General features: G+C 34.4%; 1 protein-coding gene across 3 annotated transcripts in view; it reads left to right on the top strand.

Moving 5' to 3' along the window:
• LOC143235426 (tetraspanin-18B-like) overlaps positions 1 to 15,045 on the top strand; it is a 62,652-nt gene extending 47,607 nt beyond the window's left edge. Inside the window, exon 8 of one of the 3 annotated variants that reach the window (XM_076473577.1) lies at positions 14,677 to 15,045. In XM_076473577.1, the coding sequence (XP_076329692.1) occupies positions 14,677 to 14,859 (183 nt within the window). In that variant the 3' untranslated portion in view covers positions 14,860 to 15,045. Of the gene's footprint in view, positions 1 to 150; positions 500 to 14,676 lie in introns of those variants that run through there. The other 2 variants (XM_076473576.1, XM_076473579.1) reach the window with 2 other exon arrangements.
• Positions 15,046 to 20,311: the final 5,266 nt, after the last annotated feature.

Here is a 20,311-nt window from a genome sequence, read left to right as displayed (position 1 = left end):
TGTCACTAACTCATGAAAATATCTAAATACTTTGAGAAAATCTTTCACGAATTTGTTCAGTTTGATCAAATATAAAAATGATTCAACGTTCACAATATTTACATCATTATCAAATCTGATAAGATCATAATAATTCATTTACCCCTGCAGGGATCCCCAAGTGGCTAAGAGGAAAGTTTGAAGATTTACGTCACCAAAAACTGGGTTTCGATACTCGTGGTGGGCACAGCAGAGATGGTCCATCGTGTAGCTAGCTATGCTCTTAACAACAAACAACCACATACCCCTACAGTGTTAGTTGCCCATACTACTGTATAGTATATTCTGAAAAAATCTAGGTTTTCCTATAATAGGGTTCAATCTTTTAGAACGTTTGAACAACTTGAAATAAAACAACAACAGATAAACAATATTATGGTCAGAAAAAGCACATGAGAATCCTAAACAATAAATTGTGAATAATCTAAACAAAATTTACATCAATAAAATAATCAAAACGTTCAAATATCTGATAACTCTAGGGAACATGTTCAACCTGACCAGAAATGGTAATGTCTGAAGAGAATGTTACATCCTTAAAGCACATCAACAATCTGGTTAACAATGGTATATCTCAAGAGAATGTTACATCCTTAGAAAACATCAACAATCTGGTTAACAATAGTATATCTCAAGGGAATTTTAAATTCTTAAAGAACATCAACAATCTGGTTATCAATGGTATATCTCAAGAGAATGTTACATCCTTAAAGCACATCAACAATCTGGTTATCAATGGTATATCTCAAGATAATGTTGCATCCTTAAAGAACATCAACAATCTGGTTAACAATGGTATATCTCAAGAGAATGTTACATCCTTAAAGAACATCAACAATCTGGTTAACAATGGTATATCTCAAGAGAATGTTACATCCTTAAAGAACATCAACAATCTGGTTAACAATGGTATATCTCAAGAGAATGTTACATCCTTAAAGAACATCAACAATCTGGTTAACAATGGTATATCTCAAGAGAATGTTACATCCTTAAAGCACACCAACAATCTGGTTAACAATGGTATATCTCAAGAGAATGTTACATCCTTAAAGAACATCAACAATTTAGTAAACAATGGTATATCTCAAGAGAATGTTACATCCTTAGAAAACATCAACAATCTGGTTAACAATGGTATATCTCAAGAGAATGTTACATCCTTAAAGAACATCAACAATCTGGTTAACAATGGTATATCTCAAGAGAATGTTACATCCTTAAAGAACATCAACAATCTGGTTAACAATGGTATATCTCAAGAGAATGTTACATCCTTAAAGCACATCAACAATCTGGTTAACAATGGTATATCTCAAGAGAATGTTACATCCTTAAAGAATATCAACAGTCTAGTAAACAATGGTATATCTCAAGAGAATAACAATCTGGTTAACAATGGTATATCTCAAGAGAATGTTACATCCTTAGAAAACATCAACAATCTGGTTATCAATGGTATATCTCAAGAGAATGTTGCATCCTTAAAGAACATCAACAATCTGGTTAACAATGGTATATCTCAAGAGAATGTTACATCCTTAAAGCACATCAACAATCTGGTTAACAATGGTATATCTCAAGAGAATGTTACATCCTTAAAGAACATCAACAATCTGGTTAACAATGGTATATCTCAAGAGAATGTTACATCCTTAAAGAATATCAACAGTCTAGTAAACAATGGTATATCTCAAGAGAATGTTGCATCTTTAAAGAACATCAACAATCTGGTTAACAATGGTATATCTCAAGAGAATGTTACATCCTTAAAGAACATCAACAATCTGGTTAACAATGGTATATCTCAAGAGAATGTTACATCCTTAAAAAACATCAACAATCTGGTTAACAATGGTATATCTCAAGAGAATGTTACATTCTTAAAGAACATCAACAATCTGGTTAACAATGGTATATCTCAAGAGAATGTTACATCCTTAAAAACATCAACAATCTGGTTAACAATGGTATATCTCAAGAGAATGTTACATCCTTAAAGAACATCAACAGTCTAGTAAACAATGGTATATCTCAAGAGAATGTTACATCCTTAAAGAACATCAACAATCTGGTTAACAATGGTATATCTCAAGAGAATGTTACATGTTAAAGAACATCAACAGTTTAGTAAACAATGGTATATCTCAAGAGAATGTTGCATCTTAAAGAACATCAACAGTCTGGTAAACAATGATATATCTCAAGAGATTTCTACTTTATTTTAATAAAAGTTTTAATACTCATAACAGCCATCCTAAGAAGATTATTTGTTTGTCTTAAATCAAAGCCACAATGTCTTGTCCATGGAATAAATCCTAGGCTAATGTTAAATGTTTTAAGTGTGTAAATTTACCGCTAGTCTACCAGGAGTTCAAAAGGTTCGTTTGTTTTGAATTTTGCCCAAAGCTACTCGAGGGCTATCAGCGCTAGACGTCCCTAATTTAGCAGTGTAAGATTAGAGGGAAGGCAGCTAGTCATCACCACCCACCGCCAACTCTTGGGCTACTCTTTACCACCGAATAGTGGGATTGATCGTTATATTATATCGCACCCACGGCTGAAGGTGTGAGTATGTTTGGTGTGATAGGGATTCGAACCCGCGACCCTCAAATTACGAGTCGAACGTTTTAACTCAACTGGCCATGCCGGGTTTCAGTTCAAGAGATTGTTAAAACTCTAGAGTAACGTGTATAACTTATCCATAATGACGAGATCTCGAGAATTAAACTCTACAGAACATATAGAACCTGATTATCAATGATATCACAAGTTATTGTTAATTCTCTGGATAACATGAATAATCTGATCTACGATAATATTGTGACAAAAAATGTAAAAACACGTATAAAAAGTGGTTATATATCAGGAATATTTACAATAGCTCGATTAATTTTGAAATTTGACCAGTAACAATACTATATCAAAATATTCCAGAGAACTTATACAATTTGATTAACAGTATTAACAACCTGTAAACGTGTAAAACATTCAGAACGTGATATAGTCTGAACAATATTTATAATACTTGTTTTTGTTTAAATCTAGAGAATATCTGTTACGTGAATACAACTCATAAACTCAAAAGAACGTTCGAAAATACCTAAAGAAAATATAGAATTTCAATAACAGTAAAAAGAACTCAAAAATCGTGAAAATTTAGAAAACATGTAAACTTTTCCAAAAATGGTAGAATGTGTAACTCGATCAACTGAAATAATATTACAATGATATGTGATAACTGTGGGGAAACGTTTGCAAGCTGATAGATAGTAATAAAATTTATAATCTTTTTCAAAGCACACAGAACATTATGAACCAGTGTGAAATCAAACAATGTTTAAGAATAGAAAGAATTCATTAAACGTGATCAACAACGAAAGAATTCTAAAATCGTGTAAACAATCTAATGAACATGCAACATAATCAGTTATGGTTAATCTAGTGATCCTGAGAAAATGCAAAGTACGTATAAAATCTGAACAAAAAACAGCGATGATATAAAAACATGAAAAATCTAGAAAACATCTCTGATAGTATCAAATGAAATAGCATCAAGAGAGTGTAAAAAAATACAATTATGAAAAACGTATAGAATCATCATCCACAGAGATAAGATTCTATAAAATACGTGAAAAGAAGAAGAACAAAAACATTTACGTCCTGATTACCAATGATAAAATAACAAAACATTTGAAAATTTTAATGAAATTGTGTAACATATGAATAACTTGTGATAAAAGCTTAAGAAAGTGTGAACAATCTAGAGGATATATACAACCTTTCAAACAATAATAAGACAATAATAAAATTTGAAAATTTTAAGGAAATTGTGTAACATATGAATAACTTGTGATAAAAGCTTAAGAAAGTGTGAACAATCTAGAGGATATATACAACCTTTCAAACAATAATAAGACAATAATAAAATTTGAAAATTTTAAGGAAATTGTGTAACATATGAATAAAACAATCTAGAGAATATATACTTGTGATAAAAGCTTAAGAAAGTGTAAACAATCTACAGGATATATACAACCTTCAAACAATAATAAGACAATAATAAAATTTGAAAATTTTAAGGAAATTGTGTAACATATGAATAACTTGTGATAAAAGCTTAAGAAAGTGTGAACAATCTAGAGAATATATACAACCTTTCAAACAATAATAAGACAATAATTAAATTTGAAAACTTTAAGGAAATTGTGTAACATCTGAATAACTTGTGATAAAAGCTAAAGAAAGTGTGAACAATCTAGAGGATATATACAACCTTCAAACAATAATAAAATTTGAAAACAAAATTTATATGCAACCTCAACTAGATTAATATCCCGGAACTGTGTGAGAAACATAAAGGAAAATTTCAACAATTTCGATATTTTGCCAGGTGGTCGAGCACGATAAACTTCAACAGCAGGTGGAAAGACAAAAGAACAAATATATCAACAATGATAAAATCTTCACACACGTGTAAGAAATCTTCATACACGTGAAACTTAATAAATACTTCAATAACCTAGAGGATACTTATAGTGTAATCAACTATAATAGGATCACAAAAATATGTGAAGAATATAAAGGTTACATGAACCATTAAGGCAGTAAGATTCGAAATATTTTTTTTAAATGTTGAAAACTAAAGCAAGAACTCAACAACGTGTGTGAGTTTTTCTTATAGCAAAGCCACATCGGTCTATCTGCTGAGCCCACTGAGGAGAAATCGAACCCCTGATTTTAGGGTTGTAAATCCGTAGACTTACCGCTGTACTAGCGAGGAGCGTACAACATTGATAGTATAACAATAATTTAATGAACATTTATAAAACATTTTGAAACTAGCTAAGAGAAAGAACACAAAATTCTATGATAAAATGATAAGAAAACGCGTAATCTATTTAAGAATAATTAAATAGCAAACATTATGCAAAAACCAAACAAACTAGAAAACATGTAAATATCATCGAAAATGATGAAACTGTGTACAACTTGATTAAAAACTTTATGTTTCAACATATTTCTCAAATGATCGAAAGATGTGAAATCAAAAACGTGTAATAAATGAAAATAACATTTATGGTCTAATCAACGGCAGGCCCGGCATTATCGCGGGTTCGCGCTAAACATGCTCGCCCTCATCAATCCCACTATTCGTTGGTAAAAGCCCAAGAGTTGGCGGTGGGTGGTGATGACAGCTGCCTTAGTCTTACACTGGGGACGGCTCGCGAAATTCCCAAACAAACAAAAAAACTAATCAACGGTAACTTGATCCAAAGTGATAAGGTCCAAAAATCGTTTTCAAAATGCAAACAACAAGTGGAACACGATCAACAACGGTTACATCATTAAATTATTTGAAAGTATTGAAAAAGATCTATAAGCTAGTTATCAATGGTAAAATAACAGAAATAAAACCTTGAGAACATCAAAAGAACTAGCAGTTCTAATAAAAAATATCTTTAGAGTACTGCAACTTGATCATATTACGAAAACGTGTAATAAACCTTAGAACATGTGCAACCTACTTGATAATAATTATGCCCCAAAATGTTGAATAAAAAAAACCTAGATAGTTTATTCAAGTCTGTCAGAAGAGCATGACAAACTAAAATAACTGGATAGTATGTATGATTTGATCATTTCAAGATCCTTTAAACATGTTAAAGAACACGCACAATTCGAATAACACTGGTAAAATGAAAAACAGTTAGTGGAATATATGAAAAAGTATTCACAAATTCAACAATGATAAATCGTTAAGAATGTGTGAATAGTCTAGAGAATACGTGTAATTTGATATACAGTTATATCATGCAATGAAAGACTGAATAAAGGTGGGAACATAAACAGCCGTACACAAGATGAAAGCACAAAATGTGTGAGATATGCAGAAAGCATAAGCAAACTGATCATCTCCGTCAAATTTCCCTTCACACCAAACACACTCGACCTTTCAGCCATAGGGGCGTAAATATGTGACAGTCAATCCCACTATTTGTTGGTAAAAGAGCAGCCCAAGAGTTGGCGGTGGGTTGTGATGACTAGCTGCCTTCCCTCCAGTCTTACACTGCTAAATTAGGGACGGCTAGCGCAAATACCCTAGAGTAGCTTTGCGCGAAATTTAAAACAAACCAAGCAACAGTGCTAACTGTATTTCTTTGGAATGCTGGCCACAGTTGTTTTGAAAACCTTAAATAAGCGAAACTGCAGTCCACATCAGATGATACGACCAATTACAAAGTGCATTAGGCCAGTATGTCACAACTTATATTTTCAACTTTACCTTTGGTGAAAATAATATAAGTCTGTGATATAATGATTTAAAAATCCGTTCTAGAGAAAAGCAGGTTTCGTTAAAATGCATTTTCAAATTTAATAAACTAATTGAACAGAAGGTATGCAGCTTAAGTATCACGTGACCTCAGTTTTGTAACATATCGAAATTACAGACTGAAAAAAATGAAATAAGATACTACGGGTTCTTCACAAACTTCCTCGAAAATAATATAAATAAAAGCTATTTAACCTTTACAGCTTTCCTTTTTTTTTTGTTAACCTGAAGATGACCTAGAAAGGTCAAAAAGTATTAATACCCATACCAGCTGTTCTGAGATACATCGTTATTACCCATACCAGCCGTTCTGAGATACATCGTTATCACCCATACCAGCTGTTCTGAGATACATCGTTATCACCCATACCAGCTGTTCTGAAATACATCGTTATTACCAGCTGTTCTGAGATACATCGTTATTACCTATACCAGCTGTTCTGAGATACATCGTTATTACCCATACCAGCCGTTCTGAGAAACATCGTTATTACCCATACCAGCCGTTCTGAGATACATCGTTATTACCCATACCAGCCGTTCTGAGATACATCGTTATTACCCATACCAGCCGTTCTGAGATACATCGTTATTACCCATACCAGCCGTTCTGAGATACATCGTTATTACCCATACCAGCCGTTCTGAGATACATCGTTATTACCCATACCAGCCGTTCTGAGATACATCGTTATTACCCATACCAGCCGTTCTGAGAAACATCGTTATCACCCATACCAGCCGTTCTGAGATACATCGTTATCACCCATACCAGCCGTTCTGAGATACATCGTTATCACCCATACCAGCTGTTCTGAGATACATCGTTATCACCCATACCAGCCGTTCTGAGATACATCGTTATCACCCATACCAGCCGTTCTGAGATACATCGTTATCACCCATACCAGCTGTTCTGAGATATATCGTTATCATCCATACCAGCTGTTCTGAGATACATCGTTATCACCCATACCAGCTGTTCTGAGATACATCGTTATCACCCATACCAGCTGTTCTGAGATATATCGTTATCATCCATACCAGCTGTTCTGAGATATATCGTTATCACCCATACCAGCTGTTCTGAGATACATCGTTATCACCCATACCAGCTGTTCTGAGATACATCGTTATCACCCATACCAGCTGTTCTGAGATACATCGTTATCACCCATACCAGCTGTTCTGAGATACATCGTTATCACCCATACCAGCTGTTCTGAGATACATCGTTATCACCCATACCAGCTGTTCTGAGATATATCGTTATCATCCATACCAGCTGTTCTGAGATATATCGTTATCACCCATACCAGCTGTTCTGAGATATATCGTTATCATCCATACCAGCTGTTCTGAGATACATCGTTATCACCCATACCAGCCGTTCTGAGATACATCGTTATCACCCATACCAGCTGTTCTGAGATACATCGTTATCACCCATACCAGCTGTTCTGAGATACATCGTTATCACCCATACCAGCTGTTCTGAGATACATCGTTATTACCCATACCAGCCGTTCTGAGATACATCGTTATCACCCATACCAGCCGTTCTGAGATACATCGTTATTACCCATACCAGCCGTTCTGAGATACATCGTTATTACCCATACCAGCCGTTCTGAGATACATCGTTATAACCCATACCAGCCGTTCTGAGAAACATCGTTATTACCCATACCAGCCGTTCTGAGAAACATCGTTATTACCCATACCAGCCGTTCTGAGATACATCGTTATCACCCATACCAGCCGTTCTGAGATACATCGTTATTATCCATACCAGCCGTTCTGAGATACATCGTTATAGCTTTCATTTTAAACTTTGTAATATTATATAGAGATATTTTTACAATTGTGTTTCGTCCCTTAGTAGCATAGCGGCATGTCTGCGGACTGACACCTCTAGAAACTGGGTTTCGATACACCCGGTGGGCATAGCACAGATAACTCATTATGTGGCTTTATGCTTAATTACAAACAAACAGTTGTGTCTCAAGAACTGAGGTTCTGCTTACATGGTTCAAGAGACTGGAAAGCAATTTAGAAAAACCAGTTTTCTTATAAATAAAATGAAATATTTTTGAGAAATATTCTATGCGTATCTTCAGCAGCGTAAACAGAACAAACTGTAAAACCATCATATACAGCAATACGTGACCTACACTCAAGTTCGATTTGCAATTCTTAAGATACCTGAGCTGGATGTAGTTGTGACTGAGAGACGTGTAAAGGAAACAACTACGTCAACAACTTGGAAAATCATCATTACTGTCTTCTGTTTGACAAACCATAACGACAAGAACAAAATCAACTGATATGTAAATGAACGTTAAAATTTGTATAAACCGTAAATTGGTCCAAAATAAAATTCTGACAATAAACGTTTTCATTCCTATCATTCTGGTTCTAGATTAGGGCTAACTTGTACCACTTATCGTTGATATTAAAAGCTACGTCATATTTTCCCCGTCCGATAAGCATTACAACTCAACCGATGTGTCGGTGCTGGAAAGAGGAAATGTTACCGTTGATCAGGACAAGCTGCTTTAATTAAATCGACTAGGATAAGCTGGTATGCAGAAATAACGACTATCGTCTGGCCTAAGTTTCCGCCGATATCTATAACACCGGCGGGCAGGAGAGAGGTGCGTCACCAGCAGTCCTTTGTGCCAGCCCCATCACAAACGATGCACTGGAACACTGATATGAGAGAAACTTAGCAGGAACATTGGATTGCATGTCTCACGAAAAGAAAAAAAAAATCCAGGTCGATTTATATCAAAATGCAAATTGTAAAAAAAAAATTATTACTACCCTTCTTCACACTACCGATGTACACACCCATAAATCCTCAAAACAAAACATGGTTGAGTTAAATCTGTATACCAGATTTCTATTTGTCACCAGACTCCGTTAGTCACGAATTATTACCATCATTTTAATAATGACAATACGAAAACTGTCAGATAGTAAATCCAATTAACAACTTTGTAATCATTCTTCGTTCTGTCCAAGTGAAGAGAGATTTTTTATAAGAAATAGATCAGTAGCAAGAGGAGAGAAGATTTATCCAGTGAGCCCTAACAGATAGCGCAGATAGCCCACGTGTAGCTTTGCGCGAAATTCAAAAAAACAACAAATAAACCCTAGCAGATACTATTAAACATCAATAAAACAACAAAACATATGGTGATCCTCTCTTGATACCAATAAATAGTGCAAATAAATAAACACGCCACATAGTGATCCTTAGTGGAAACTATAAAGCTGTACCAATAAACAAACAAGTCACCTAGCGACCCTCAGTCGAAAATAATAAACAGTACCAATACACCCTTGTGCAAATTAATTGAAACAAGACGGAAAATTAAAAATTACGATTTTTTTCAAATTTTGCGTTTTATTTCTGAGAATCTAAAAATTACTCACAAATTAATACATGATATGACCGCCTTTATTTTTCAGAAGATCATTAATCCGCTTTGGCATCGAGTCCACGACTTCACTGCAATCTTTACTAATTTTTGATCGCGGTACCACACCTCAATTATGGCCTCAATTAGCTTATCTTTCGTAGTACAGTCTTTTCCCCGAAGTCTTTCTTTACAAATCGCCCAAAGATTTTCAATAAAATTTAAGTCCGGAGAGTTTCCAGGCCAGTCCAGCACCTTTATTCGCGTTGTAGTCATAAAAATCTTCACAATTTTCGATGTGTGCCACGGAGCCAGATCTTGCTGAAAAATGCCAGATCCATCTTGGAAATCTCTTTTCCAATTCTGGAACGACTCTTCTCTGCAAAACTTCGATGTACTGTGGTCCTCGCATCATACCTTCTACGATATTTAAGTCTCCGACGCCATAGTAACTGAAAAAGCCCCAAAACATCTTCTTCAGGGGATGTTTTACGAACTGATTGATGTGAGATTCTCAAAGTTTCTCACCTGGAGATCTGATAACATGCACACTTCTTTGACCCTGTACGAAGAAATGAGTCTCGTCACTGAATAACACCTTACTCCATTGTTCTTGCGTCCAGTTCTTGTATTTCAGACTCCATTGATATCATCATTTCTTCATTGAGTTGGTAAGAAGTTGTTTTTTGACTGGTCTCCTTGTCCTTCTAACGCAATTTCGAATGACGTAATATTCCTCAAAATTTTGTCATATATCCCAAAAATAGATCAACCGTACTGCAAAGCACAGTTAATGACGCCGTCTGTGTGAAAAAATGACTATTAAAGGAAATCAGCGGGTGCAACGAGCCTACACCGGTCGTCATGCTGAAAATATTGTAAAATGACCATTTACTTCATTTAATTTGCACAAAGGTGTAAATACATTACTGGATTTTGGAATTTCGCGCAAAGCTATACGTGGGCTATCTGCGCTAGCTAACCCTAATTTAGCAGTATAAGACCAGAGGGAAGGCAGCTAATCATCACCACCCACCTTGAACTATTGGACTACTTTTTTATCAACGTATTGTAGAATTGACCGTCACATTATAACGCCTCCACGGCTGAAAGGGCGAGCATGTCTGGTGTGACGAGGATTTGAACCCGCGACCCTCAGATTACCATGTCGGGCTCTTTATTTGTGGGACATACCATTCTTTTTCTTTCAGTGTATGCACGCTGCAAAACAGTAATTTGTTCGTTATTTTAATATGGCATTATGATGTTCATATTCAATGATCAGGCAGACTTATCGACCATTCACAATGATAACATCCGAAGTGTATTAAATTGAACAACATTAACTTTGTAACGTCAGTATTTTGACGACGAAGGCATTAACTCTTCGTTTGGGGGAATAAGTGAAATGAGATAAAAATCCCAACGTTAAATTAGTTTAACTTTCTTAGAAATAATTGTTCGAATTAACTGACAGAGTTATTTACAGGATAATCCCTAAAGTGTTCTTTTAGTTTTAATTACTTTATCACGAACAGTTTAAATCAGCGAACTACTGAAATGAAAATATTTCTATATCATTTTGACTGTTTGACGCTTCGATCGTCGTTGGATTGTTAAATCTCCGAAGATCACGCACTTATGTCTTAACCATTGGAGACAACACAGATTTTCTTTCCAAGGTTAGCTGATTAGTTATTGATATTTATCAAGGAAATAGCCATAAAATTCACATTTCATTTTCTCTTTCATTTATCTGACTGTGAGTAACACCTAAAGTTACTTTTTGGACATCACTCCAAAATCTGTAAGTTATCCGCCTTGAGAGAACTTAATAAGGCTTAATAATTTCAATAAAATTCTTTACAAATTATAAGGTATAAAAAGTTGAAATATTTCAAGAATACGGAAAATTGTTTTAAAAATCATTGTTTCTGCTGTAATTAATTTGATTGTTTGTTTGTTTTTGATTTTCGCGCAAAGCTACACAAAAGCTATCTGTGCTAGCCGTCCCTAATTTAGCAGCGTAAGACTAGAGGGAGGGCAGCTAGTCATCACTACCCACCGCCAACTCTTTTACCAACGAATAGTGGGATTGACCGTCACATTATAACGCCTCCACGGCTGAAATGACGAGCATGTTTGGTGTGATGGGGATTCGAACCTGCGACCCTCGGATTACGAATCGAGTTTGTTAACAACCTTGCCATTCCGGGCAAATTCATTTGACAATAACACATAACATATGTGCCTTAATATCATAAGCCACCTAGTGAAAATATCGATAACATATACCCTTTACACTTTGTTATGTACATTAATCGTATGTAAATACATGGCACCTTACAAAGAGATTACTAACAAGAAATGTATAGTATTTTGTACGTAAATGTAGGCCTCAGAGCTGTCAAAGAGACTGCATTAAACACTACTAAACCGCAAGAGACACAATTTCATATACTCATGTTGATGTAATGGCTGAACCCCGACAGAAACGTAATGATATCTTTATGTCAAATTGTAAAGAGCACTTATTATCAGTTATTTTCTCTTTAAACATATCTACGTGAATTTATCAGTATTTCAAGTGGTAAGATAAAAAAGAAGTTCCGATACTTTTTGCGCATAAAATGAAGCTTAACTTATTAAATTTCATCCATTTTTTCTTTAGAATTTTAACTTTCTTAAGGGTAAAAGTTGCGAAATAAATTGTTATTTAAAATACTAATTAGTGATTGTCTACAAAGAAACTTAGGCCTAATTCGGTCCATTAAAAAGGCACTTCCTATTTATGATACACAAGTTGTAGTTGAATTATTAAAATTTGAAAATTTTCCACTTTGCCGTGTATATGTTGCCAAAGATAAATAATTCAGTACTCCATATTTGAGTCAATGGTCAAGAAGTCGTAGAAAGTGGTTAGCAAGGTCGTCTGTAAAGTGATTATTAAGTTATGAGTCTTTATTGTTCATCTAACACTTGATGTCGTTCAGTTATTCTTGAATTGTCAAATATACCACCTGACATACCTCAGTTATGATTTACATGTCCAACATAATTTATAAATATACCGCCTGACATATCTCAGTTATCGTTTACATATCCAACACACTTTATAAATATACCACTTGACATATCTCAGTTATCATTTGCATGTACTAGTCTAAAAAGGTGTATAAATCTGTCTCTTGATTTACTCTGAGTTACCTTTCACTTGGATTTTACAGTTTATAAATCGACCACCTAACATATATCAGTTGTCCTTTACTTGGTTTCACTCAATTTATAAATCAAGCTAACGTTACTCAGTTATGAAAAGTTTCATCTACAAATGAAATTGACTAGTTTTTTGAGCTACTCAAAATGTTACTCATGTGACCATAGGACAACGACACAGTTTATCATGAACACTCTGAAGTAATTTATTTTGTGTCACATACATCGCGAGTAATTTAAATAACTATGAGTATTATGAGTTACACCTAATGTTATTTATGTGTATAGTGAGCTAATTCAACTTTTCATCGTCCATAATACGAGCTAATTTAATGTTGGGCATCACGACTCTAAACGTGTACCATGTGTTACTTTAAATAATTATCAAAAGCACAGAGTGAGCTATTCTGAATGTTTCAAGTATTTATGAGCTATTCTGAATGTCCGTCTTGCGAAATATTTCTTAGACGCATTGTTAACATTTGATCATTCTTCATTACTAATTTTTATAAGTGTTTTATAATTTTTAATAAGTGTTTGTTCTTATGTATAAGCGTTTCTCTCTGATAGTTTCTCTTAACAATGGTTAAGACACTTTCCTCATAACCTGAGGGTCGCGGGTTTGAATCACCATCACACCAAACATGATTACCCTTTCATCGGTGGGGGTTTTATAATGTTACAACCAATCCCTATATTCGTTGATAAAGAGTAGTCCAAGGGAGGTAATGACTATCTGTCTTCCCTTTTGTCTTACACTACTAAATTAGTACGGCTAGCACAAATAACTCTCGTGTAGGTTTGGATGAAATTCAAAACAGTAATTTAACAAAGTTATTTATTAGACATGTATATCACATGTTTTACCGTACATTCCATTCAATTTTTACCGTTTTAAATCTGTTATTTCTAAACTTCCGAATGAAAACGAAAAACTAACTTAATGCTAACGTTTTATGTAATTCTAGAACTCTAAACTAATCTCTTTTTTCTTGGATATTAATGCCGATTGTGTAATTTAAGGAGATTAATACTACAGTATTTCTATGTTTATTCTTTGCGGTTAGTTAAATAAAAATACTTTTAATTAATTAATTTGTTTACCACTCTTTTTCGACGTCATTGTTTTTGAAGAATGTTCGTCCTTTCCAGTTAAAGTAATTTTCTCCGTCGATACACAATGAATATGAAAAGAAGCTTGTAACGAACGTTCCCAGTATGAAGCAATAACCTTTGTTTCTACAGTTAACAATAAGAGAAACTTCCAAAGGTTAAAGTTTTACATTTAATTTGTTTGTTTGTTTTGGAATTTCGCAAAAAGCAACTCGAGGGCTATCTGTGCTAGCCGTCCCTAATTTAGTAGTGTGAGACTAGAGGAAAGGCAACTAGTCATCACCACCCACCGCTAACTCTTAGGCTACTCTTTTACCAACGAATAGTGGGATTGACCGTCACATTATAACGCCCCCACGGTTGAAAGGGCGAGCATGTTTGGCGCGACCGGGATGCGAACCCGCGACCCTCAGATTACGAGTCGCACGCCTTAGCATGCTTGGCCATGCCGGGCCTTCTTACATTTAATACTGTTGCATTAAACTGTTTATATTTGTATCATTAGTCTAATATTACTTGTTGAAGTTAACATACATTCTGTAATTTTAGGTCGACTGTGGAATAATAGTTGTTGTGTCGGGTTGCTTATCAAAAGATCCAAAGTTTGCTTTCCACATTGGAAAAATAATTGACAATCCCGTTAACCTTTCCAAAGTTGGACAATTATCTTTACCTCACTTTTACTCAATTTTAAAATTAGGAATATCCAAATCAGATCCTAGGGGGCTGTAGCTAAGCCGTTTAGTCTTTGTACCCATAAGGTGGTGTTTAGGTTGAAAAAAATACTAGTACCATATTTTAAGTCCAAAATTATCAACATGTTTAAACAAATTGTTCACTTTAGGTGAGGTCTACATATTAAGTCATAAGGAGTAATTTTCATGTTATTTCCTGTAATAAACACTCATAAAGAAGAACTGAGCACATAAAGGTGATATGAGTGGTTTTTATGTAAAAAAAGAATCAGACAGCAATTTATAGAACTAACTACAATATTAGTGTCACTTTTGTTTACTCTATTTTGTTTCTTATGTTATTATGATCTCGCAAGCTTAGAACACATTTCTTAAGATCATGGAAAAGGCATTGTTTGTTACCAACTCAAAAACATTGGCTGCTACTTTAACTTGTCAAAAATATTTTAGGGTTAAATGCTTAAAAAAAATAAATAATGTTGTCTGCCTTTTTAAATTGGCCGTGTTATTGTGTTATTGTATCCCTAAATGGTTACGTTTTGGATTAATGAAAGTCGCAAGTACAAATAAAAACAATGATCATTGAACAAATAAATTCCATCATTTCTACTAGATAAATACATTATATTTAAATGTGCCCTTGCTTAAGTAGTTTTTATCTATTTATTTATATGTAGCCACATTTATCTGTCCATTCCTATCAAATCTTTTGCTACATTCTAAAGATTACTGCCATGTGAACTACTGATGACTGCTTTGTCACATCTGACTTTAGCCTGTGCATTTTCTCACGTCAAAACATGTAATCGTTAACTAGTCCGATACTAAAACAGCAAAATACAATTGCATTCTGTCAATGTGTAAGATGTATAAGAAGCCAAGCTACGTTGCTAAAAGTTGCTGCTGGGTGCTTGATGTGGACGTCAGCTGTTCGTGTTGTGATTGGTTCTCTGCATAGCGCGTGACAAACTACAACAGTATGCCATTTAAAGCGGTCGAATATTTTTCCTTGGTTCACGGTTTATTCTGCTATCTGTTTAAACATATATGGGTAGATAGATGTCTAGACAAAATTGTATCATAAAGTGACCATAAAATTCCCTATCAAACTGACTTTTGCGGCTACTATTTAAAAGTTTCTAGTACGTAAATTCTTTTTAAAATGTGGTAGTTTTCTTTATCGGCGGATATGATCAACTTTAATACACTAACATTGTGTGTATCTTATATTTACTTTTCAACTTTTTTTATAGTTCTGTTATAGGTGTACATACTAATTCTTCTGAGAAGAAAAACATTTAACTTTGACTATGGATTTTCTTAAGACTGAGCAGTCACAAGCTTTTCATATCCTTATACTCTGTTATATCCAGTGCCGACAAGGCTTTTCGGAAACACCAAAGCTCTTGAGGCCAGTTGGCATACTACTGGTTAGCTTGCTTAGTAATCGTTGAGTGTGTGTCTGTTTTCTTATAGCAAAGCCACATCAGGCTATCTGCTGAGCCCACCGAAGGGAATCGAACCCCTGATTTTAGCGTTGTAAATCCGCAGACTTACCGCTGTACCAGCGAAGGACTAGTTATTGAGAATCCCAATCATATTAACAAATTACTTTGCAACAGTTGTACCGTGTGAAAAATGTGTAACTTTCCGTCGGTTTTCTTATTTCAAATCACATCAACATTAGAGTAACAGATTATTTAACAATATGTTATTTATTTATTTTAACACAAACCATTTCGACTCTATAACTGCTGAACGTGCAAGTAGAATAACAAATATTATAAATAATTGGCCTTCTATATACTCTCAGAAGACTTGGCAACCATATGCTTGTTGTATATTTTTACATTCTAATAGCTAGTAAAGATTCGTTATCCTAAATACTGTAATAACTAAAAGTTAATCCCCTGATACGCATGATTCCATCAGTTCAAATTAGATATTCAGACAAAAAATCATGATTGTGCTAACGTAAATCAGACTTATTAGTAAATTATGTGTAAAAATGGAAAATTATTATTAACTTGACATGTGAAATAGCGTGACGTTCTTCACTATGGGCCTCTTAACTAATATCTTATCCCACTACAACAACGTATAAATTGTTTAAAATATACAAAAAGGACATTGACTATTACGATATTTAACAAATTCTTTCAGAATTAAATTATGCTTTGAATAAAGTCAAATACAAACATACACTATACTATGTAAAAACTACACTGACAAACACCACACCAACATTATTTATAAAATACAATGTGATAACTGCCACGACTTCTATATTGGGGAAACAAGTAGAAAAATGGAAACCAGATTCAAAGAACATAAAAAAGTCACCTTCACACGTTTTCGAACACTGCAAGTCAAATAAACACAACATAACCATAGAAAACACTCAAATACTAAATAAAGAAACAAACATAAACAAACGTAAAATTAAAGAAGCCTTACTTATACAACGACTTAAACCCAAAATAAACCAATATAAAGGAACGCCTTTATACCTATATTAATATAATAAATAAAATTATGTATTCAAACATCTAATACCGCCCTCTACATTTCGATACACAGTTACACAACCCCTTTCAAACATGTGGTCAGCTTCCGGTCAGTTACCTCTTTCTTTGTGAACCTGACGATGACCGAAGAAGGTCGAAACGTTGTTCGCTCTTCTATGTAAAGTGTTTTCTCAGCCCAAACGAGCCGTTTTTGCATATGCATATACATACACCCTCAAGACGACTGGTATGGGTATTAAAACTTTTATTAAAATAAAGTAGAGAACAACGTTTCGACCTGCTTAGGTCATCTTCAGGTTAATATGAAGATAACCTAAAAAGGTCGAAACATTGTTTTCTACTTTATTTTAATAAAAGTGTTAACACCTGTACCAGTCGTCTTGAGATACATTTTTACTTCAAGTGGGTTTCTTGTCATCACGAAACATACATCCTCTTTCATCCGGATAAATCCAAAAGTCTCCCGATACATTTAGAATGATTTCAAGCATTTAAGCTATTTTAGCACTACAGTGAGTATGAATATGTTTGGTGCTTTCTGTTAGAGTAAAAAGAAAATTATATCAAATGAATTACTTTAAAATATAATGAAGGTAAATGCAAGGAAGAAAAATAATTGGTTATATAGAAATCGGATGATGTACGTATTTTAATATTTCAGATATCGAATGAATTTGTTGTTGTTGTTTTGAATTAAGCACAAAGCTACACAATGAGCTATTTGTGCTCTGCCCACCACGGGTATCAAAACCCAGTTTTTAGCGTTGTAAGTCCGCAGACATACCGCTGAGTCACTGGGAAGCTGAATGAATTTAATTTATTTGGATGATTGAAAGCTTAAGATTTTGCAAATGGTATTACCACAGTGATTAAATACCTGGACGGTGAATCCTAGAATTTATGGTTTATGATCCGCTACTGATTAACACGTTCCGCACTAAGAGGCAGTGGGCAAGTTATAAGGGTTACGAACAAATCCCAATATTCGGTTATACAAGCGTGATCAACAGTTGGCGGTGGGTGATATTGACTAGCTTTCGGTTCTCTTGTCTAATTTTAAAATAACGAATGGCTATAAGCATATATGTGTCTGTATGTGTGTAGCTTTGCAAGGAAGGCTGAACGAAAGCAACCTGCCATTAACTGATTATCTTAAGCTGAGAAACTTGGGTCGTTAATGTGAAAATCAACAACTAATTCTTGTTATACTAATGAGGTTAATCGCGTTTTATAAAAACAATATTCCAACTACCATTCTCTCATTCTTTGACCGATCATGCTTAGTTTGCGAGCCACAATTGTCCAGTACCGTTATTTCAATCGTAACAAGTTCTTTCAAAGGACGGTGAGGTCAGCCTCAGATCATATATCTTGGCAAACTTTCTTTTGTGCGTGGAGGTCGGTTTAGAAAACCATGGCGTGTTTAAGCAGACCAAAGGCATAGAAGTTCACTGAAGCTACACTGAGAAACCTACCTACACCTAATCGAAAAAAGATTGCTCTGATTCCGGTTTCTTCTATCATTCCTCGAATGAAAACGGCTTTAAACGTCGTGATGCGACTGGATTCTGGAGTGCTTTTGTTGACTTTAAATATTTATCATTATATTTTAACATAATCAGAAGATATGCTCAAATTCACAGCAATTGAATTTCAGAGTGTAAAAAACAGCCTTCACAACAGCCTTTCTTTACATTAAGAATTAACTTGAGGAACTTTTTTTGATAGCACTCCAAAACATTAACTCATTAAAGGAAAAGAGTGCTTACTAGATTTAACACAGAAAGTCAATCAGAATCTGCAGTAGAACAATCGTCAGGAATTAGTATCTGTGTTGTCTGTATGTTCATAGTTTTGTGTGTGTGTGTGTGAGAGAGAGAATTCTATGAGGAAATATAAACAATGATAATATAAGTATACGTATTATTTAAATTAATTTTTAATAGAATTTGCTTTCTACTTGTTAAATCGACTTTCTTGTTACTGGAAGAACTACACACTTTATCTGAGCTCCAATGGATTGTGGAATTGATGTTAAATCTTATCGTACCTCCTCAAAGAATTAACTCATTTTTCGTCCCATAGGCTAAACTGCAACAACCATCTCGGCATGAAGCTATGAGCAAGTAGTTTTCTAATGAGATGAAGGGTTTCTTTAGAGGTTACTAAAATACCTACTTTATTTGTGTGGTGGAGTGAAAAACGTTTTAATGACTTTAGAATCAGTGAACCTGATATTTGGATTTTAATCCCAAACAGAATACAAACAAAAATAAAAAGGCATTTGTAGTTGCTTATTCCATTGACTTGCCTATTTAATACAATTTAATGAATTATCATTTAATCGTTTAGGGAAATAATTATATATTAACGTATCTTAAATGTATAACTAGGCCTGTCTGAGAGACGATACACAGGTTGTATACTACATACTCAAAGCTCAGGCAGAACTGTTTTTTAAACTTACTGCCTCTGTACTTATCTGAATATTAGAAGCAAACAATAATCGACAGTAGAACAATAGAAACTCTTCAAGTAATCTGATGCAATGGTTTAAAACTAATGTCTATGTATTTAATTACCTATACAATTATGTTGTTTTGTGTGGGGTTTTTTTTTGACAAATGAACCATCGATAAGGAATTCACGTACAGACTCATATGCGTCATATGCCCAAAACCACCAATCCTAGAACTAATGACTAGGATTAGGATGACATAAGCATTTCGGCATGAGACGTTACAGAAAAATCCATTTTAAATCACTGGACTGACGTGGTGAGACTTAGGAGTAAGTAACTAATTCGAACTTGAGTTCATGGTCCACTGAGTCCTTGGATTTTAACTACCGTATCTCGGATAACATAACTCTGGTACAACACATAGAAGTAACAGAAAAACAGACACGTGCATGCCCTGTGGGAGGAAGTAGAGGATTCCCACAAGAACTAGTTTTTGAAAA

The sequence above is a fragment of the Tachypleus tridentatus genome, chromosome 12 (assembly GCF_004210375.1).
Source record: "Tachypleus tridentatus isolate NWPU-2018 chromosome 12, ASM421037v1, whole genome shotgun sequence".
In the NCBI taxonomy this organism is placed as follows: Eukaryota; Metazoa; Arthropoda; class Merostomata; order Xiphosura; family Limulidae; genus Tachypleus; species Tachypleus tridentatus.
Note: the sequence above shows the minus strand (reverse complement) of the source record. Positions and strands in the feature narration are given on the sequence as shown.